The 22,877-nt window shown below is 38.5% G+C and overlaps 1 protein-coding gene across 9 annotated transcripts in view; it reads right to left on the bottom strand.

Moving 5' to 3' along the window:
• The window catches only part of NRG1 (neuregulin 1), a 212,519-nt gene that overhangs the window by 131,616 nt on the left and 58,026 nt on the right, over window positions 1-22,877 (bottom strand). For 3 of the 9 annotated variants that reach the window (XM_031942688.1, XM_031942690.1, XM_031942691.1), the window contains exon 1: window positions 398-1,984. The exons of 5 other annotated variants lie outside the window; for them this stretch is intronic. In XM_031942688.1, the coding sequence (XP_031798548.1) occupies window positions 398-1,055 (658 nt within the window). In that variant the 5' untranslated portion in view covers window positions 1,056-1,984. Of the gene's footprint in view, window positions 1-397; window positions 1,985-22,877 lie in introns of those variants that run through there. One more of the 9 variants, XM_031942692.1, reaches the window with a different exon arrangement.

Raw genomic sequence — 22,877 nt, forward strand, 5'->3', positions numbered from 1 at the left:
CCATTTATCACACATAAATCAGGGGGTAGTCCTTCCTCCTGCTATTAGGTATGTTTCATACCCCATAGAGGTGCTACCTGCCAAGGTAGGATTTCTGGCCATAGAGAGCTGCTGCTGCTATTTCATGAGAGTTCTCCCAGAATTGCTTCACATATGTTCTTCATCCTCCCCCCCCCCCCCCCCCCCCCCGCCCCCAGCAAAGTGCTTACAAAATGCTTCCACTAACTCTTTAGCAACAACCTAGGCATCTTTGTATACATGAAAATGCAATTTAAAATTGCTTTAAAAATATAATTTTTGTTCCCCTTTTTTCAGCATATTCTCATTCATTCTCTCTCTCTCTCTCTCTCTCTCTCTCTCTCTCTCTCTCTCTCTCTCTCTCTCATTTCTTACTTACAAACTTTTGGAGCACTTTGAAGATTTGTTTCAGTGGTTGGTGCCTGTGATGCTGTCATGGGTGCTCTCCCCTCAGAGTCCTGGATGGGTGGAGGGAAGGATGGTGCAGCAGAAGGCAGCAGAGAAAAGGCTAATGAGGGGTTCTGTGGGGAAGGTGGGGCCAAAGGATCAGAGGGCACTTGGGAACTGCCACCCTGCATTGTAACACCCTGGACTTGCCCCTTGGCTTCCCGGTGGGCCCCAGGAAAAGAAGGTGAGGGGTAAACCTCTGAGGGGTCCCAGATGGTAGAGGCAGCAGTAGGATCCACAGCAGTGATAGGGTCCTGGCCTATTCTCCCTGGGTCGAGGTGAGTAGGGGTGTCATACTCAAATATTTTGTCCACAAACACCCACTTGAGACCAGCGATGCAGAGACAGAGGCTGACCAGGCAGGCCAAGATGGGCACAATGCAGATCTTCTCAGAGTTGAGGCAGCCCCGCAGGCGCTCAGTCTCCAGGCAGACACAGCAGGGGATGGCCAGGCCTACGATGGCCCCTTCTCCCCCATCCTCGGCCTGGGCCCGTGACATTGCTTCAGCTGTGGGGAGTCCATCCACAGATGGATCTGGACTCAGCTCAGAGGAGGGGCTGGGACAACTCTCTGCAGCTCCCTCCGACATGTCTGAAGCTCCCGTCTCTACAGGCTCACTTCCAAGAGGCCTGGACTCTCACCACCAGGCAGGGCCCCCCCCAACAATATGAGACAGCATCTTAGAGGGGAAAATCAATAGGTTGCTTTTGGCCAAGACCATGATCCAAGTCAGGAGGAGTTGAGGAGAAAATGAGAGGGGGAATAAGGAAGAAAAGCAAAAACTCTTCCTGACAACAGCAAAAGGAAGGTGATTAAGCAATTATCCAGTGTCTGCTCATGGGCCACTTTTCTAGTTTCTGGAAATACCTCTGAGCATCCCGGCTCCACTTCAGAAGAGGGCAAAGAGGAAATCAAGGAGGGGAAAGACAGAAAGAAAAGCAGAACACCAGCCAGGCGCTGTTCTATTAAGTAAACCAGTAGCCCAGTGCAAAAGACAGGGCTCTCACCTGGACCATCTGAGGCTGGGGGTTGTTTAGCGGAGGAAAACAACTGGCAATCAAGAAGAGCAAAAGGCAAAACCCTGAGCAGAGGAGCGGCCGCGGGGGCAGGAGAGGCGGCAGTGGCAGAGGCAGAGGCAGCGGCGGCGGCAGCAGCAAGGGGAGCGGCAGCACAGGCAGTGGTAACAGCATCCTGGTCTGTTTCAGCAGCGGCGGCAGCGGACAGCGGCTGCGAGGGGCTGAATCATTAGCGAGCAGCAGGTGCCTGCTCTCCGCGCATCCCTGCAAACAGCGGCATCGCAGGGCAAGGCTAGAGGAGGAGGGCTGGGGCCAGGAGGGCTGGGTGCCTCCCTGCCCCGCCCCCCACCCTCTGCGCACACCCTCCTCTTTGTCCTTCTGGAGGGAGGCACGAGTACATAGGCACTTTCTGTCTTTCCAGCTCCTTCCTTCTTCACAGTCCCTTTCTCCTTGTCATCTACACTCTGTCCTGTTCTATCCCTTCACTCCTCCCCTTTCTCCCATCTATCACTCCTCCCTCCCTCCTCCCTCCCTCCCTCTCTCTCTCTCTCTCTCTCTCTCTTTCTCTTTCTCTCTCTCTCTCGAGTTGACTCAAATCAGTATACCCAGCAACACAGGACTACCAGTGCCAGTGACTTCCTATTTTATCCAATTAGAAGGAATAAAGGCTATCGAATCAAAGACAAGCAGGCAGGCAGCAGTTCTGCTTAGTCTCCAACCCTCCCCCCCACTCCCCTCTCTCTTTTTTACTCTCTTCCTTTCCCTCTAGTATCCCTATTCCAACTTTTCAACCCAACCTTGCTTTCTCTCATTCATATTTGTTCTTTTCCTTTGAGCCAAGGTTAGGTCAGGAAAAAGCAGCGATCAATGCTCTCCATCTAACAAAGCTCTGGTTGGGAGGGGATGTAGGTGGGACCTCATGGGCCGAACCAAAGGCTTAGCAAAGTCTGATATTTGATCCATCCCCAGAGAGGGAAGCTTTGCAGTAGCAACTTCTTCCTGCCTGCTGCCTGCAGATTCCACTCCTTCTTAGCACTTTAATAAGGTTCACTCAGGGAGAACACTAGCATTATTTGACTTTTGCCTGGCCTTTAGAAAAAATCTACCATGGCCAGTCCCACATTCACACTATTAAAGAAGATGAATAGTTTTTAAAAAAATCTTTATTGTGATGATTTTGAAATAAAATGCTTTTATGAAGTAGGCTACTCAGTCAGGTTCCCTGAAATGGCCCCATCCCTTTAAGTCCTCAATACTAAACTCCCCCAGAATGATCTCACTTTAATAAGTCAGGAAGTAACTCAGTGTGGTTGGGAGCTAACAATACCAATTCTTGTCCTGTAATATTTCAAAGGGGCCTCATTTCTCAGGCTTATATTCCATCCATTCCTATCACCAATAGAATGGCCAAATACCTATAATAAGAAATGTATACCACACAAATATGATTAAAATCTATGAAGTTCTCAGTCTTCTCTTTTAGAGAGTCCTTTCTTTTCCTCCCTCCCTCCTTCCTCCCTTCCTTCCTTCCTATCTGTTTTTTTCAAAGTAGCAGCTGCTCCAGCATTTATAAAATTAAAAAGTCTATCTCAGAGATCCCAAATGAGTAGCAACAACAAGAGCACTGAAAAAAAAAAAAAAAACTATCACAAATGGTTTAAATTCTCAGTGCACAGACTTCTCCAACAGGACATCTCAATGGATTCCTAGGAACTACTACCTCTGTCAATAGGAGTCTTTGAAAAACAACCCTGGCTCACTCTATTTTATCATTGAAAGCTTCCAGGTAGCACCGATTTTTTCTTTGAAAACTGAAATCAATGAAGTGAGTTACAACTGTTTTACTCTATACACCCTGAAAACCTTTAAATTTTAAAAAAATTCTAAGCAGGTAGAAAGTCATTCTGGTGTCATTTTTCAAGACACATTTATTTTATAATTATAAATGATTCAAAATATGTTAATCGCCAAGTTATGATTTCAGTCCTGTTACTTCAAATGTGTCAGAGCCAATTGGCCTGACTGAGCCAAAGCTCCAGAGAATTATTCTTAGATCCCCTCAATAAAGTCTGCAGCAGTAAGCTGAGAACAGCAACCATCTCAAAGCCATTTGTTTTAATTATTTTGTTTTAATTTCAAACATTTCCTGATAAATGAATATTCTAAGGAACTGTGCTTTTAGGCAGGTAAGACAAATTCTTCCACTGGTGTAAAGCATAACCTGCCTATGGGTCAGGCCAGTTGCCCAATGCTCAGAAAAGCTGAGTGATTTACCAAGGGGTTAAATGGCACTTCAGGGGCAGAATTTGAACTCAAGCTTTTCTAGCTCCAAACTGGACACTTTTTCAACTAAACTAAGCATAAGTCAAGTTAGGTGGCACAATGGATAGAATCAAGATGACAAGTTCAAATCTTGCCTCCAACCTTTACTACCCTGGGCAAGTCATTAACCTCTGTCTGCCTTAGTTTCCATAACTATACAATAGGGATAATGAGAACACCTACTTCCCAGGGTTATTATAAATATTGAGTGCTAAATATTATCACAGTACCTGGCATATCATAGCCACTATAGAAATCCTGGCTATTTCTATTGCAAGCAGCAGCAGCAGCAGCAGCAAAGAGGGAAGGATTGTACATATCCTCAGTGTTAGGAAATCCTACTCTCCCTACAATGGAATCATTTACTTTATAATAAATCAAGTCACAACAACCAGAAAATGAATGACCCATAGGAGAAGGAGCATCCATGCACCAAAAGGGAGAAAGGGAAAATGGATAGTCTTGGTGTAGCCCTGATTTTCATAAAATATTAAAGGAAACATAAGAAAATCACCAATGGTTCAGAGATGCTCCATAGAAGATTCAAGGAAGTCCAGGAAGAGAAACTGCAGAGGCTGCTGGGATGTGGATGGACTAAAATCTACACTAGAGGGAAAAAGAGCCCCCTTTCAGAAGATCACATCACAGAGTCATCCAATCCACCAAAAGTCACATCACAATGAATTTCAAGAAAGATTGAAACCATACTAGAAAGCAATCAAATAAGCACCAAGAACTAATCATTTCCCAGGCACTGTGTTAGATACGAGGGGAAAGAAGATGAAAATGAATAATACCTGGGCTCCAAGAGCTTTCATTATATCTAGGTTAGTCATAGACACACATATACCAACAAATTCAAAATAAGTAATCACAAACATATATTCAATAGGGTATTTTTATCTAATTAGGAGGAGCTGAATACACAAATGAAGAGTTGGGGAGGTGGGTGGAGAGGCAGAGTAGAATTCAAAGTATTTATCCATACATTAGTTTTGTCATCCAAATGGACTGACTGTTCCTTTAAAGGCAGAATTACCTCTTGTATGAGTCTATTGATCTTTATATTTCCCATGATGCTTAGAACATTGTTGGCCACACAATACTAGGTAGTATTCTATTCATTTTTGACTCTAGATGAAGATGTCCTCTTGAGCAAAAAAGGAAGAAGGACAGGATAGGACTTAGGGCTTCTAAAGGACCAATAGCTCAATGTTAGTAAATTTTTAAAAAATTAATTCAAATAGCAAATTCAGTAATAGGCTGACTGACCCACTAACACTGAAAGAGAGAGAAGGAATTATCCTGTTGTCCTCTGCTCAGATCAGATCACAATTCTAGAAGTGTGATTAGTTTTGCTATCATTTCTTTTTTAAAAGAATGAGTAGAAGGATGTTCAGGAGTCAGCCAGAATGGGGAGGTGATAATAAACTGTGCCATCAAAAGACAGATTGGACAAGTTTGAGATTTTTAGATGAGAGAAGAAAAGAAGGTAAAGGCATGAGAAGGGACTGCAATTAACTGAGGGGTTCTCAAGTAGAATAGATTAGGTTTATTTTGCTTTTCTGTAGAGGATATTTTTTGACATTTTGTTTTATTTTAGAAAATTAGATAACAGCTCATTACTGAGGGAAATTTTCTATTTAGTCCTTTCAGTCCTGTCTCACTCTTCATGACTCTATTTGGGTTTGGGGGGAGGGGGCAGAAATACTGAAATGGTTTGACATTTCCTTCTTTAGCTCATTTTACAGATGAGAAATTGAGACAAACAGGATTAAGTGACTTGTCCAGGTTCACACAGCTAGTATCTGAAGCTGGATCTGAACTCAGGAAGATGAATCTTCCTGACTCCAAGCCTGACCTAGCTGCCCCTATAGCAGGGAAGAGGAGAGTAAGACAAAAACACAAGAAAACAAAAAATAGTAGCTTAACAACTACAGTTGTCCAAAATAGAATAATATTTCTTGGGAACTGAATATTCTCCTCTTACTAGATATCTTTAAGTAGAGGCATATTTTCTATGAAGCCATAGATAGGGCTGATGCTATAAGCAGGTATGAAAAAAGACTTCTGGGACCCCTTCCATCTCTGGCATCCCATGATTCTTGCTCACTTTCTAATTAATCAGTTCAAGGAATACTGTGTTTTGAGATCTTTTCACTCAAACTCATGTATTGTGTGACTTCCCTTATCAGTGATAACTGATGGTTAGAATTTAAATGCTCTGGGAAACCTCAGCATAACTTTGCTGGACTTCTATTTCTCCTCCTAAAACACATCCTGAATATTAAGGGAGCAGAGAATCTGATAGGAGGAGGTACAATGGAAGGAGAATTGGCTCTGGGGTCAGATTGCTGGGTTTATGCCTCTGTCTCTGATACTTAGTATTTATGTGACATTGGACAAGCCAATTCACTCACTTCCTTGAATCTCAGTTTCCTCATCTGTAAAATAAAGAAGTTAATTCAAACAGCTTCTGATTCTATAATCATTTTCCCTTCTTGGCCATGTTTCAATTTGGATAGTGTCCATTTTGCTCTGTGATAATATATCCAATGCTGAGTGAGTGATTGTCTTTGACTCTCCTCCTCCAAAAGGGTGATCAATGTTGTCTGGTACATTGTATTCTTCAAGAAGCCTCTGCCATTTTTACGCAAGATCCCGGAAAAAGTGTGAGAGCAGTAGATGTGCTGGGTCTCTATGAAAATGTCTCCAATTGTGCAATGTTGAGGAGTTATCTATCTTACTGAGGTGGCAGAAGGGAGCAGAGGAATATATTTTATTAGTGTTATGTCACAGTTCTCTTTTATTGTCCTGACTCAGTTTCCCTAATTATCCTGATCCAGTCCCGCCTTGTTCTGCTTCAGTTTATAATTGTCTGCTCAATCCTGCAAAACCCTTCCCTCTTTATCAGAATATTTGATAAGGATAAAAAAAATCTTATGTTTTAGAATATCAGAATGCCTCTACACATCCCAAGCTATCAGAATGTCATATACTGTCTTATCAAGATGACTCTCCCTATCTCCGGGGTTCCTTCCCCCATTAGGTCATTCCATCTCCTATGTCATCCCATCTCACCCCACCCTGTCAGAATCTCATTCTTGCTCTCAGCACCCTGAGTCCACCCCTGTCTCAATCTACCCCCTGAATCTGAGCCATGTGTATATATGTCATTGAGAACTCACATTGTTGGCTGGATTCTTGGAAACGATAGTCTCATTCAGCCCTGGGACCAAACCATGGATCCATTTGGTCCCATTAAATCTCTCTCTTTTAAATAAATTATTAAATACTCTCTAATCTCTATCTTGCCTTGGTTTTTCTGGCATTACAATTAGGAACTCTTCATCATTCTCTTAGCCTATGTATTATCAAGGAAGACCACTTGTCAGACCCATAGGATTTTGGAGCAGGAGGGGACTTTAGAAATCATAAATTATTTTCCAACATAAGAGGTTCCAGTTTTGTGCATAGAGAAACTGAGGCACAGATATAACTTGCTCAAAATTACACACACAAACCTAGGAATTCAAGCTAAAAAATATCTGAAAGATCCATTATTTTGATCCCCTCATTTTACAAGCTACTGAAGTTCCAAGAGGGAAATGATTTATCTAATGTCACAAAACAAGATGTGACTCCATAGGTATCTTCTCCTTTCCAGTTTGGTATGTGTGTACAAGAGGTAAGAGGGGCAGTATGTGGAGGTAGGTAGTATCTGATTTTTATCATCAAGTCATTTTAAAAACCAGCATGCTCATCTTTATGTTCTTCCCTCTGGATGGCAAGTATGTGCATGTGTGTGCATTGTGTATGTGTATATATGTATTCACATTTGCATGTTTGTTTATAAATTTCTCACTTATATATTCAAATATAAGTATTTAATTAATGTTCATATGTGTATGTATGTTGTATTGTGTGCATGCATTTATACATTTATGTGTGTATGAGAGAGAGAGAGAGAGAGAGAGAGAGAGAGAGAGAGAGAGAGAGAGAGAGAGAAACTCTGCTTGCTAGATCTCACCACTTCCTATCTTTAGTTGAAGAAGGCAGATAGTAGCCACTCTTCCATTTGGACTCTTGCTTAATCACTGGTAGAGAAATCAAGGGTTAGTTTAAAAAAATCAATAATCTTGATAAAGACAAAATACTAAAACTTTTTATTCAGGGGGTGGGGGGAGATTTCACATAGGTAAAGTGCCTTGAAAATTTCCAAGCAGTATGTAATTGTTGGGTGTGGACATGGCTATGATTCCACTACTATATTTTCAGTCAAACAGCCATCTTGATGCTCACATAGCTGTACCAACAGAGTAACATGTCTCAGCAGGTATAGACTGAGGATATCCTATTATTACAGGGACAAAGCAGACAGGACTTTTGGGGTTAATTGGGGTCTGTGAAGGGAAAGACAATCCAAGAAGGCATCCTGAAGGAAAGTACATTGAATCTTGTATTACATGACAACCCCTCTGATGCATCAAAAGTGAACAAGAACGAGATGCTAGAATAGGCTTCTATTCGATAAGTATTTGTGGACAAAAGAACATGATAAGTATTAACTTATTTCAAGTTAGGGTTTCATGGACTACCATTTACATCTATTAAACAAATTGTTTATTTTGAAAATGAATTGAGAACTAGCGTGATGAGAAGCAAAAGGTATGTATGTGTGGGAGGGGAGTGTATGTGTATGTGTTGGGGGGGGAGGGGAGCTGCATATTTGTGTATGTGTACTACATACAGAATTGGTATACAAATTGCTCAGGTCCAATGTTCCATAGAAGATATTCTTGAATAGTAGGTGTGAGTGTGTTTTCTCTCTGTGATTTCTTGGTTCTATTCCCAATAACAAGAACACTCTGTAGGTCTCTCTGGATTTAAAACAATTACCTTGTCTTTGCCAAAGTGAAGGGTGACGCAGCAATTTGTCTTTGGCAATGACATAATTAATTAAGAGAATTCTAAAGCTGCCATCCATTAATGTCTGAAGACTTTTGAAACATAGATGGAGATTTCAAAGCTAGTTTTCAATAGACGTTTTCATTTCAAAATTTTTGTTCAAAAAACAAAAAGGGATAAGTTTAGTAGTACCCTGCCCCATCATAGATAGCTGAAATTCAATAGTTTCATTCAACAACCCCCCCACCCCAACCACTTCTACAAGGTTCCCAAGAAATACGGTATTCAAGAAGTTACCCAAAAGGAATTGACTTCATGGAACATAAAGCTACCACTTAGTGATATTCACTCTAGCAAGATCTTATCCTTCTGTGGGCTCCAGTCTCCTCTTCTGTACAAGCAGAGGATGATCATTTCTATATGTGTAAAATTATCATAATTTTCAAAGATTCATCTCTTCCTTCCCTCCCTTTATTTGCATTTGAAAAGAAATCGCATGGGTTCAATTCCTGGGTTCTACTGCTTACTAATGGTTTGACCCAGTCAAGTCATATCTCTATTTGCCTCGATTTCCTCATCTGTAAAATGAGCTGGAGAAAAAAATGACAAACCACTGAAGTGTCTTTGCCAAGAAAACACCAATGAAGTAATGAGGATCTGGACATGAATGAAACGATGCAGCAAGAATAACTCTTACTGTGTGATTCTTTCTCTACCTGGATCCTTCTCCATAAAAAATAAGCACTTTGGGTCAGATGACTTCCAAGGTCCATTCTCACTAGTTCAAATATTCTAAAATGTCTCTCTAGAGCTCTTTCTCCTCTGGGACATGATCTTATCAGTCACAGTATAATCTGTGAATCATGGCAAGGTCTGATTAGTACAAATGAATTCCCCTGAAGTGATAGTACTATTTGAATTGGCACTATATATTTCCACTGGGCTGGAAGCTGATGACTATGTTTTACTAACTATAATTTCCAAATAATGTGGATTCAAATACATGGACCTACTTCAAGGGATTCACTATTCACACAAACAGGAGCCAGCCATGGCTGAAAATGTGGACTAAAGAATGGGTGAAGAACAGAGCACATCTCATAAAGTCAAGGCTGGACACAATCCGACTGTACCAATTAAATGCAAACAAAGCTTAATTGCATATCACTTTAAAAACAGAAGCACTATAATCAAAGATGAAAAGAACAATTGGAGCAGAAAAACTACTTGATGGTAGTAGAGGGCATTGGGTATAAGAAATATGAAGGTGGAATCAAAATGATTTAGCAATTGATTGATAGGCTATGGGAAAACAGAAGAGTTAGGGATGAACCTAGTGCTCAGAAGGAGGAAATAAAAGTAATTTGTTCTGGAGACAGAGAATGTTTTTTGTGTGGGATGCTTTTTTGAATCTTTGACTTTTACTGTTACTGAATAATTAAATATTTGGGGATATTTCTACACATTACATTAAGAATAAAGATTTCCACAATGTGACCTCATAACTTGATTAGTGGGGACCTGAATACCTGAGAGAAACTCCACCATTGCAGAGTAGTCTTTATAGGTCTCTTGCCTGGGTCCTGTACATGTAACATTTTGTTTCCTAGGTTTACTTTCAAAACCTGATACCTGTGGCCACCTGGTTGGATTTCTAAGTGATATAAATAAGAATTCCTCATTAAGGAATTCTTTGATTAATGAATTCTTTAAGTACAGAAGACTGAAAGTCATTCATCAAGGGATTAATGGTCAAAAGATTTGAACAAATAGTTGTCAAATGAAAAATCACAAACTAATAACAACCATATATATGGTTATTCCAAATTATTAATAATCAGAAAAATGTAAATAAAACCTTAATATTTCACCTTATCACTAACAAATAGGCACAGATGGACAAAAGATGGGATGGGAATAGCACTGTTAGAAATAGCACTGTGGACAGTCGGGTAAGTATTGGTAGAGCTATGAAATGGTCAAATTATTGTGGAAAACAACATGTAAACCTTAAAAATAAGTAAAATGTCTTCCAGTGATAGAAATATAATCAAGAAATTCAAGGAATGAAAGGAAGGTCCCATAAAGAAGAAAAACAGCCATTACAGCATTTTGTGGTAATAATAAACTGGAAACAAAGTAGAACCTATTGTCTGAATGATGGCTCAGCCAATTGTTTTACTTGAATGGAACAATAATATTCCACCGTTAAGAAATGCTTGAGACGCATGGAAATGTTTATGTGAACTGTTACAAAATTAAGTAACAGAAAGAATACAGTATACATACTTCATAATCACTATAGCAATGTGAATAGAAACAATAGCTATACCAAAACAAACAAATCCTAAACATTTATAATAGAAAAGTTGAAAAAAATGGAATTCTGCAAACTTTATATCAGAGACAAGAGTCTATGAGTAGAGAATATTATATGTACTGTCAGGGTAAATATGTTGATTATCTAAGCAGTATTTTTTTCTTTCTTTTAAAATCTTAAATCAAACAGTGGCTAAATAAGTAGGAGAGAGTGAAGGGACACATTCATAATTGAATGTTATAAAAACGAAGACAGTAATAGCAAGATAATCTATGATAAAGAGGATATTATATCATGTTTATTTTTAGAGCTATTGCATTTATTCAGCTTAGTTGGCCTAACTATTCTGCCTATCACCTATCTCTATCTATCTATCATCTCTATCTATCTGTCTGTCTCTTCCAGGTCAGGATACCAGCTTCATTCTTCTAGACTAAATGGAAATGAAGCTTGGATTGCTTCTGACCTTCTGATCCTGGGAATACTCTGCAAACAGACACAAATCCCCGGAAGTAAAGCTTGTAATTTGATGAGTGAGCTTTTTTCCCTGCTGTATTTCTCAAACATTGACCAGCCATCCAGTCATACACCCACAGACATTTTATAAAGGTATTACATATTTATGATCCAGCACAAAGACCCTCTAAAAGCATCTGTGTTTAACTAAATCATGTCACTGACAGCGAGAAGCCTGCAGGGCAATTTAGCCTCCTAGGGAAAGTGTGTTTACATATCACTTGTGATACAGTGGCTTTCAAACAGTCACAGACTCTCCCACCTCAGTCCCTCTCCCCACCTTTCCCATCCCTCCAGAAAGAAAAGGAAAATTGTAAATTCTCTGTTTGTCTTTTAGGGCTTTGTCCTGAATCATGGGCAGTTGAGTCACAAAAATTTCTCACAAGGCTCTGTATTGTTGTCATTCCTGGAATATGAACTGAATTGGTGTGATCCCCATCATAGGGTCATAAATTCCAAAGCCAAAAGGACCTCAGAAGTCATCTAATCCAAACCCTATATTTTTCAGATAAGGAAACTAAGACAGAGAGATGAAATGACCTGTCTAAAGTCACAAAGGTGGCACAACCAGGCTTCAAGGCCAGATCCTCTGACCTCAAATCCATTATATCACTGTTTTTTTTTTTAAGTTTACAAGCTTTTTTTTTTTTTTTTTTTTTACTGTATTCACCCTAAACTTCCTTGTAAACCAGGGATGCTTTTCTCTAGGGGTGTGTGTGTGTGTGTGTGTGTGTGTGTGAGAGAGAGAGAGAGACAGAGACAGAGACAGAGACAGAGAGACAGAGAGTGTAAATGAGTGATATACTTCTTTGGCAGACTGATGAAGCCTATGAACTTTTTAATAAAACTGATGAATAGAAAACTTACAAAGGAAATAAATTCTATTGAAATAATCATTTTTCCCCCACATTCAAATCCTGGGACTCTTGGGAAGTTGACAGATCAAGTTGATCACCCATTCTAAAGGCAGAGTTAACAATGTACTGACCATTCCACCCAAATGTCTTGTTCAAACCCTGAAAGGGGAACAAAAAAAGAACTGGAGATGGAAATAGGGGAAAGAGAGGCCCCTAGGGCCAAATTCTTATCCATTTCTATCCATAATTGACAGAGGTTTGCAAGGACATTGTGAGCTGCCCCATTCAGAGGCTGATTTCTGTGGTTTTCTTGAGAGTAATTGAAATGTTCTGAGACTTCTCATATACACAGCAACGAGAAGATCAAACTTTTCCAAGAGAAGTAGACACTCATAGACATAGGCTACTCAAACCTTCAAATATGTCTCTCTGTTCCTACAGAAGCTGAGGTTTTTTTAAAAAAAGTAACAAAACATTCATAGCCATAAGACTGCAAAGGGATGCAAAGCCAATGGGGTTGTTATTAAGACTGTGTTTGTTTATTTTTCCACTTTCATCAAAATGTAAATAGTTTGGATTGATGGTCAGATGTGGGACAATGTCCCTGAGTGTACTCATTTGTTCATTTGTGTTTATTAGGATTAGTATGAGGATAATTAAAAATCATTTTGCTACTTCCAAGATCTGTGATTTTCTCAATAATGGCAATATGTCCTTTGATACAGATCATGGCCAACCACACCCTGATAGCTCTCATGTTCCTGGGTTACTAAAGCCAGAAAACATCAGGGAGTCAGTGTTTGGGATCTAGACAGTATTTTGATTTGTTACGAAAGAAACAAAGGGGGGAGGGACAGAGGGAGAAGTGAGGAAAAGAGATAGAAAGAAAGGAGAAGAAAAAAGGGAGAAGAGAGAAGGAAGGATAGAAAGAGAGGGAGGGAGGGAGGAAAAGAAAAAGGGAGAGAAGGAGAGAACAAGGAGGGAGGGGGAGAGGAAGGGAAGGAGAAGGAGGGGAGGGTGGGAGGGAGGAAGGAAGGAAGATTCTGCTCTCCATCCTTTCAGAAAAAAAAAAATAACAGACATCCATTCTTGCATAGTACAACTTTAAGATAAAGAAGCTATGTGGTACAGTGGATAAAGGGAAGCTTGGAGTCAGGAAGTTTGAGATCTTGCAGATCTCAAACAATTACTAGTTGTGTGACCCAGAGCAAGTCACTTAACCCTATTTGCCTCAGTTCCTCATATGAGGAATGAGCTGGAAAAAGAAATGGCAAACAACTCCAGTATCTTTGCCAAGAACATTCCAAAAGGGGTCATGAAGCATAAGACATGTCTGAAATGATTGAACAAAAAATGAAAACCAGTGCTCCCTTCAATCTCAACCCTTGTAGTTGAAGTCAATAGTACAGGACTTACTGGCAGGCTTACCAAGTGCCTCTTCTGTTCCCCACACCCTTTTAATTCACCAATGAGACTTGTTGGTGAGAGACCCAGGAATTAACTGAGCTGCTGAGCCAAAGCAATATCCTATAAATTTAATAAACAACTGTTAAATAAATAAACAGCTTATGTATTGGGGTTGGACTTGATGTTTTCCAAGGCCTCTTTCCAGAACTAGAGGTATGATTTTGGGATCTGATGAAATCTTAACTTCCAGCTGCACGTATTTCCCAAAGCAGCTTTAGAAGGCAATATTTTCATCCTATGCCTATTTTCCCACACAGAAAATCAATCTGTCATAATCTAAATTAAATTCTTAAAAACAAACAAACAAACAACCTTCAAAGCCTTCACATGCCCCTCAGTGAGCTAAGTGCTTGGGATATGAGAAGAACAAAGACATAATCCTTATCCTCAAGAAGCTTACATTCATCCTATGTGGCTTCACTTTGCCTTGCAGAAACCAAGCCATCTTCATACTCCAGGCCTTCATGATGAAACCCAGAGATTTTGTTGGTTTGCTTGTTTGTTTTGTGTTTTCACTCATAGTGAGCGATGCTGAGGCAATGTGACTTCATGGACAGAGAAGTAGCATAAGGATCTGGATTCAATTCCAAACTCTTGAACTGACTGGGTGACTCTGGAAAAGTACTGCCCATCTTTAGATTTATAGAATGCTATGGAAAGAAATCTGAATGAGTCAGAGGAACTGATTTAAATCCTGGATCTGTTCTTTACTCCCTCTGGGACACTGATTCTCTCTGGGCCCTAGTTTCCTTAGTTACTGACAGCCATAAAATACAAAGATTGGATTAGATGATTTTATGATCTACTAAGTTATAGACAGATGTGATGTCCCTTAGTGGTGGGAGTTCACACCTTTCCAGCTCCCCACAATGAAGAAATCACAGATTCTATGAGTATTGGAATTAAAAAACAGTATAAAATAGACCTGTTACCTAACTAAAGGTGACAAGGAGAGCAAGCAGAGCCGACCAAAAACACAAGCACAGCAAGGTTATTTCTTATTTTTTTAAAATTTCTAATCCAAAGCTAAATGAAGGATAGTGTCATCCTAGCACTTGGAAATTTTGTACATTTACAGCAAATTTAAAAGATTTGACTGCAAGGAACTGTACAAGTCCCGAAATCAAGCCAATACTGCAATGCTCATTGGTTTTCTGCCCAATTGGCTTTTTAATTTAAAACTTGCAATGGAAGCCTCTTCCAGAGCTATCTTACTTTCAGTCTAACTATAAGAACCCACCAGGGCTTGGGAGTGGTGAATTACATAATTGAGGGTGCCAGCGAGGATTCCCAGAGTCAAAAGAATATAAGGCAATATGAAGGCACATGCTGTTTGTGAGTGACAACATTTCTACCAGGTTGACAGGGCAGGGAAAATAGGATTAGCTTTGCCCCTCAGGAAATGCTGCTAGCTGTGTGTCTTGAAAATAAATGTATCGGTACCTGAAGTCCATACCCCTTCTCCCTAACCCACCTATGGACACTTGAGAAGCCAGCTGTAAAAATTTTTTCTTCTGATAAGAATCTGTTTTGAGTAGTGATAAAAGAATACGAAGACTTTAGGACCAGCTGGGGCTATGTTGAGGCAAAAGTCTTTTGGAGGTTTTAGACAATCAGAGGCAGAAAAACATCGAGCATCTGTTTCTCATCTTGGTTACCATTCACCCCTAGCTCTGCAATAGGAAAATTGAAAGAGAACAGCTTTGACTCCACTCCAATTAGACAAGAGTACCTACTGTGTTTACCTACTCAGTCACCAATGCTACAGTAATGAAAATAAAACAGTTCTTATTGGGGAGAAGATATAACATTACCAAACTATTTAGCAAGATCAAAAGACTAATGATGAGGTGATCAAAACAGGCTTTCCAAAGATGGTTAAGTCCAGTGTTAAGCTATCCTAACTTATAAGATCTCCAAAACTCATTTCAGTTCTAAATTTGATATCTTATGTAGGGATTTTGGTGTGGCAAAATTTGTCCTCAGGGTTTCCTCCCTCTTGCCCCATCCCTGACTTTAGTCCCACCAGCTTGACGAACTCTAGATAAATATATATGTGTTCCTGGGGGCTGTTGTTAACAACTGCTCTGGATTGTGTGGTCTTTATTGTGGACACACCTCTGCTCTATACCTAGAAAAAGTGGGACCATTATGTCCTAGTTCTGCTATTTAGGACCTATATAACCTTTGACACATGACTCAAATACAAAACCTAAATTCATGACTGCTAAATCTCATCATATCAAATAGAGTCCATATTTTAATTCTTTTAGGAGCTCAATTGTGTCTTCTAATGCACTATTATGCTCTTGGAGCTTTATGTCTTCATTTACATTTACTACCAATGAATGCCTATAAGTCACTGAAAAAAATATTAAGCACAAATTGTCAAGAGCAAATGAGGAAAAAAAGGGTAATTGTAAATCAGAAGACTTGGGTTCAAATCATGTATAGGTAGTTCTGATACTTAAAGTCTCTGTGATATTGGGCAAATGAATTGACATATCTGGGCCTCTATAAGGATTGAGTGGGCTCCAAGGTCCCTTGCTTTTATGAGGTATGATCTTATGATTCAATCTACTGGAAGTTGGTCAGGAACAAAAAGTAAGAATACCTGCCTAAAGGTGAACCTCTTCCTTCCTATGGGACAATTCAGATCACATATATAATGTTCGGGCTAACTTTCTGAAGGTCCTCTGGACAGGCCTTGGTCTCAGCAGAGTAGGCACCATGAGAATGCCCAAGAATAAAGTCTAGATTCTTTATTCTGGCCCAGTCTTGATCTTAGTGCAGGAGGCATGAGAGGCACCACGAGGCTGGTCAAAGATAGATAGAGTATCTATCTTCCAGTCCTTCTTAGCACTTACATACCTTATTGTAATTACATCATTACAGAATACTGATTATGTGTGAACTAGAGAACCATTATATTACCATGCTAAGTACTAAGTATATACGTGAACTAGAGAATCATTATCTCATCAATTCCACTAAGTTAACACCTTGTTTCAAGTGTACTTCTCCAGAGTTCCGGCTCCCTACATATATGCTTTTCTTTATTCAGATGACAGTGCTTTTCTATACGATATTTCTGAACTCCCTCACATTGACTCTACAGTCTCATCTATCCACTGTTTCCAGGTCCTGACATATAGTTCATCAAATCCTGGGGACATGACACGCTAGAAAAATTTATGTACTCTTGTTTCTACAACCCTTCCTCAAATTCATTTCTCAGTTTTGGGGAAGATGACTTTGTATCACTCATTTGATGCTGTTCATTTAATCTCTTAATTGACCTATCTTCTCAAACTTCATCCTTTTGGACTCCTCTAGAGCATCTGATATCAGTGGCTACCCTCTTTTCTTAGATAGTCTTTCCTTTGACTTACTGTGAGTCTCCTCCCTCAGGGTTCCCTGTCTGGCTATCATTCATAATCTCCATTTCTGTATACATACATATGTTTTGGTACTGGCTAAGAAATAGAGTGGTGGAATAGAATAGATACATAAGAAACAATAGTTAATGACTGTAGTAATCTTTTGTTTGACTCCAGCTTTTAGAATAAGAACTCAATATTAAATGAAAACTGGAAAATAATATGGCAGAAACTAGGCATAGATCAATATCTCACACTCTATACAAAGATAAGGTTAAAATGGGTACATGAGTTAGACATAAAAGGTGATCTCATAAATAAATTGGGTGAGAAAGGAATAGTTGTAAATAAAAGGCTATTAAATTAAAAAAAAAAAAGAGAAAGGAATAGTTTACCTATCAGATCTATTGGAAAGGGAAAAATATATGACTAAACAAGAGAGAGAAAAATGATAAAAGACAAAAATGGATAATTTGATTACATTATAATAAAAAGATTTTGCACAAACAAAACTAATGCAAACAAGATTAGAAGGAAAGCGAAAAGTTGGGTAACAATTTTTGTAGCCAGTGTTTCTGATAAATGTCTTATTTTTAAAATACTTAGAGAACTGAATCAAATTTGCAAAAATGCAAGTAATTTCCCAATTAATAAATGGCAAAGTATATGAATTTTTCAAATAAAGAAATTAAATCTATCTGTGGTCACATAAAAAATGTTCTAAATCCCTATTTATTAGAAAAATGCAAATTAAAACAACTCTGAGCTAACACTTCACAATGATCAGATTAACTAACATGACAGAAAAGGAAAAATTAAATGTTGGAAAAGATGTGGGGAAATTGGAAAACTAATGAATTGTTGAGGGAGTTGTGAACTCATTTAACCATTCTGGAGAGTAATTTGAAACTATGTCCAAAGGGTTATTAAATTGTACACATCCTTTGATTCAGCAATACTACTACTTAATCTGTATCAGATCATTAAAAAGGGAAAAAAGACCCAAATGTACAAAAATGTTTATGGGAGTTCTTTTTGTGGTAGCAAAAAAAAAAAATGGAAATTGAGGATATGTCCATCGATTAGAGAATGTCTGGACAATTTGTGGTATATGAATATAATGGAATACTATTGTTCTATAAGAAGTGATGTGCAAGTAAATCTCAGAAAAACCTGGAAAGATTCACAAGAACTGATGCTGAATACAATGAGCAAAACCAATAGAACATTGTACATAATAACAGCAACACTGCAGGATGACCAACTATGACAGATATAGCTCTTCTCAGTAATACAATGATCCAAGGCCATTCCAAGGACATGTGATAGAAAAGGCTGACCATATCCAGATAAAGAGCTATCAAGTTTGAATATAGATCAAAGCATTCTATTTTAACTTTTTTTGTTGTTTTTCTTTCTCATAATTTTACCCTATTGTTCTGTTTGACAATATGACTAATGTGGAAATATGTTTAACATGATTGTGTATATATGTATAACCTCTATCAGATTGCTTGCTGTCTCAAGTCAGGGCAAGAAAGAGAGAGAAAAAGGGAAAAAGGGAGAAAGAAAATTTTGGAGTTCAAAGACTTAAAAGATAAATGATGAAAATGATTTTTACATGTAATTGGAAAAAGTAAAATATTTAATTTTAAAAAAGAAATGAATTCCTGGGTTCTGTTGTTTTACTTCCAAAATAACTAATTACAAGAAAGGAGAGTATTTCCTTTTGGAAGTTCTATTACTCCTATGTCAGTTCTCATTCTTGGAATCAAAATTCTACTCTGAGAAAAAAGCAATTGATGGCAATTAGTCAAATCAATAATCAACTAATCAGAACTAACCTCATGTTCTTATCTTGGAACATAGCTTTTCCTTCTGTCAGCTAGTTCTGATGAAAATGCCAAATGTTATGGACAAATTATTTCTCAGTTTATAATATCTAAAACCACCTGAAGTCTTGATTTGCCAAATGTATTTTAGTGCTGTCATTTTTCAGATACCTAGGAATGAAGAAATCTTTAACTCAGATGAAACTCTGCCCATTCCTTCTCCTCCTTTCTAATGGATTTCTTTTTTATATAATGAATCAATGAGCCTAGAAGCTTAATATCACTGTGATAGAATTAAACTTAAAGGATATTGCTAAAAATGTTTTTTATTGGTAGCATGTATGAATACAATATTGGACCTAAGGTTAGGAAAGCCTAAAATCAAATTCTGCTTTAGACACTTCTTTAGTTTTATGACAATGGGCAAGTCATTTAACCTCCCTCAGCCTCAGTTTCCTTAACTGCAAAACGGGGGTAATACCTACCTTAATATCTACCTCAGAAGTGTAATGCAGATTAAATGAAAACATGTATTCTACATTTCTACTATCTTAACAATATTTGCCATGATAATAATAATAGGGAGTGTTATTAGTAGATTTATCGATTTGTAGCTAAAAGAGACATTAGGGATCATAGAGTTGAATTCTTATTTTGCAAATGAAGAAACTACATATCAGCAAGGCAAGCTATAGTGTCTAAAGCCACAGATCTAGGATTTCGGCTTATGTGACCAACTCCAAATCCAGTCTTTTGCCCACTGCATCACTCAGCCTTATTTGGACATCGCTTGCCAAAGTACTACTGGTTCTCTATTACCTTCTCTGAAGCTCAAAAAGCAAACACTGACTGCAATAGGAATGCTCAGCATGCCCTTGGAGGTTGAGAGGCTCTAGGCTTTGTCTGTCTATCAGCATATATACTTTAGGCAGAAACTAACTGCTTTTTGATGATAGAACTGCCCGGAGGGTTTTGCTCCTTCAAAGAATTGTAGATACATTTCATTTTTTCTGTTTAGACAAATGTGGAGAGAGGATATACACATAGATCATGTGAATTCCAGAGGGACACAGAACTAGATAAACAGTAAGCAGAATGGGGAGTGATATTTTTCATGCTGGTGCTTCCAATGAACTTGATGCTAATGTCATTGGTAATATTCATACAGAACTAAGTGGAGATTTGGGGCAAAAGTTTTTAGACAGTTCCCTGTCTATACAGAAATCTCAGTGTTGATACTAAAACAGTTCTAGATAATAGACGGATAGACACATAGATAGCCAGATAATTAGAGACATCAGAGTTAAGTCACTTGTCCAGCTAGTGAGTGTCTGAAGACAGATTTGAATTCAGGTCCTCCTAACTCCAAGGCCAGGGTTCTATCGATTGTACCACCTAAGTTGCCTCCTAAGATTTTCTTTTAAAAACAAACAAACAAAAACCTCCATTCATTTAAATAAATACTTATTAAGCAAAGTATAATACCAGGCACTAAAATTCATTTTATCCAAATGCAAAATACCAACTTTTCCTCCAAAATCAGTCCAAATATCTAAAGTCTGTGTATTGTTTCATGTGAAAACCCCAACTTGGGGATAAACAGAGGATGAGAACTACTTGCATAAGGTTCTTTCCCTGTCCATTCTTTCCAATAAGAGGAAATGACATCTGAATTCTCAAGGCTCCTGTAGTTTAACAAAGGCCATTCTATACATTGTTGATATGGATACAGTGGATGGACATTTCAACTGTACCACTCACCCTGTCCAACTCTGGCACTCATCAGCAATCAAAAGCAATGCCAAACCATTCCAAGATGAAAAAGAATTAAGCCCTGAAAATAGAGGAATCAAGTAAAAAATCCTGTACTAGATCTTGCCTTTCTCCCATTCTTCCCATTGTTTAATGCTCATGGAAACCTGGCTCCATCGGGAAGACCTTGTTTCTCTAGTCATTCTGCAATGTTAAGAAGTTCTTTTTCCATAACTTTAACACTAAACCAGAAGGAAGAACAGGCATTTGTTTTTATTTCCAACAAAACTTTCAGATCTTCTGTTTACTGACTTCACTAAGTTATCTGGGTCCCTGATCTCAAATATTTTGCACCATCTCTGATCTGTAGGTTCAAGTACTTGTAAAGGCTTAGCTTAAAGAAGATGAGTCTTAGAATAGACAAGAGAACTGTATTTAAGTGTCTAGATAGCTAATATATTGAAGAGGATTTAGACTTTTTTCTGTTTAGCTCCAGAGGTCAGACCCTGCAGCAATGGGCACAAGTGGCAAAGAGTTCAACTTGGTCTTGATATCAGAGACAAAAACAAAACCCTTTCAAACTATGAAAGCTGTTCAAAAGTAGAGTGGACTGAATTAAGATGTGGGTTCCTTTTCAGAGGCAGATAGAGCAGTAGATAGGAAGACCTGAATTCAAATCTGGTCTTAAGCATTCACTAGCTCAATAGCCACTTCATCTTGTTTGCCTCTGTTTCCTCATCTGTAAAATGAGCCAGAGAAGGACATGGCAAACCACTCATATCTCTGACCACTCAGACCGCTAGTAAAAAATGACTAATTTCATTCCTCAATGAAGGTCTTCAAGTCCAGACTATATGACCACTATTACCTGGTTTCATTATAGTGGGGAATCTTTTCAAAGGTGAGTTGATAGCTGATAATGAAATAGTTGTTTCTTTAAATTCTAAAATTCTTTGACCCTACTATATATTTTTCAGAGATTGCCTACTATCTAGGTTTGTGTATTCTATTCTAGCTGAATTCATCTCCTAATTATTCCCTGACTTTCAGGTTGCCTACCAAGGCTGGAATTCAATCTTTTTTTTTTTTTTAATCTTAGCTTTTAGAATCTCTAGCTTCATTCAAAGTTTAGATCAAGTATCAAAATATATAAAAAGGCAGTGTGGGTTAGTGAATAGTACATTAGATTTAGAATTGAAGATATTCAGATCTAATAAATGCCCCTGATACATTTCTGTTGTACCATTGTGGGCAAGAGACTCTAACTTTTCTAAACCTTTTTTCTCATCTGTAAAATGGGGATAATGATATTTGTCACAGACTCAATCCACATCGATAGAGTGATTTACAAATTTTGGACAATTATATAAATGCCAGTTTTAATGACAAACTCTCTGGAATCCCTTTAAAAACTCTCTGAAATTCCCTTCCCAACTGATCATATATTTATGCATTCATAAATGGCTCTGGAATGGAATTCCTAAAGATCAGAGACTAACATCTTTGTCTAGCTAGTGACTATAATAAAGTTCTACTCAAAGTAGGTGGCTAACCTGTGTTTGAGTGAAAGGAAATATTTACAAAGAAACAGCATGGTATTGGTCACAGTTTCAAGATCACTATAGCTATGGATGATTAAAGTGAGAAGAAGGAAAGATCACAGTGCAGTGGGAAAAGTATAGGCAGTGGAAGTAGAGAACCTGACTGTGAATCCTAATTCTTCCACTGTGTGTGTGTGTGTGTGTGTGTGTGTGTGTGTGTGTGTGTGTAAAACCTTAAATAAATTTAATTTTTCTGGGCCTTAGTTTCCTCTTCTGTAAAATGTCAGTATCTGAATGAAATGACTTCCAGTCACATATTGCTAACTGAAAAATCCTGAGTCTCAACTAGTGCTGTAAAACTTCCTTTTACATCTGTGCTTTGTTTTCATTGTCATAGGAAGATCAAGTTGTGATGTAGTCTCCCAGAGCCCAAAAATTGGGTCAATGGAACAGAAAGCAGATCGAAATATCAAGCCCAGGGTGTCAGTAACAGGGGATAA

This window comes from Sarcophilus harrisii, chromosome 6, assembly GCF_902635505.1.
Source record: "Sarcophilus harrisii chromosome 6, mSarHar1.11, whole genome shotgun sequence".
Taxonomy (NCBI): Eukaryota; Metazoa; Chordata; class Mammalia; order Dasyuromorphia; family Dasyuridae; genus Sarcophilus; species Sarcophilus harrisii.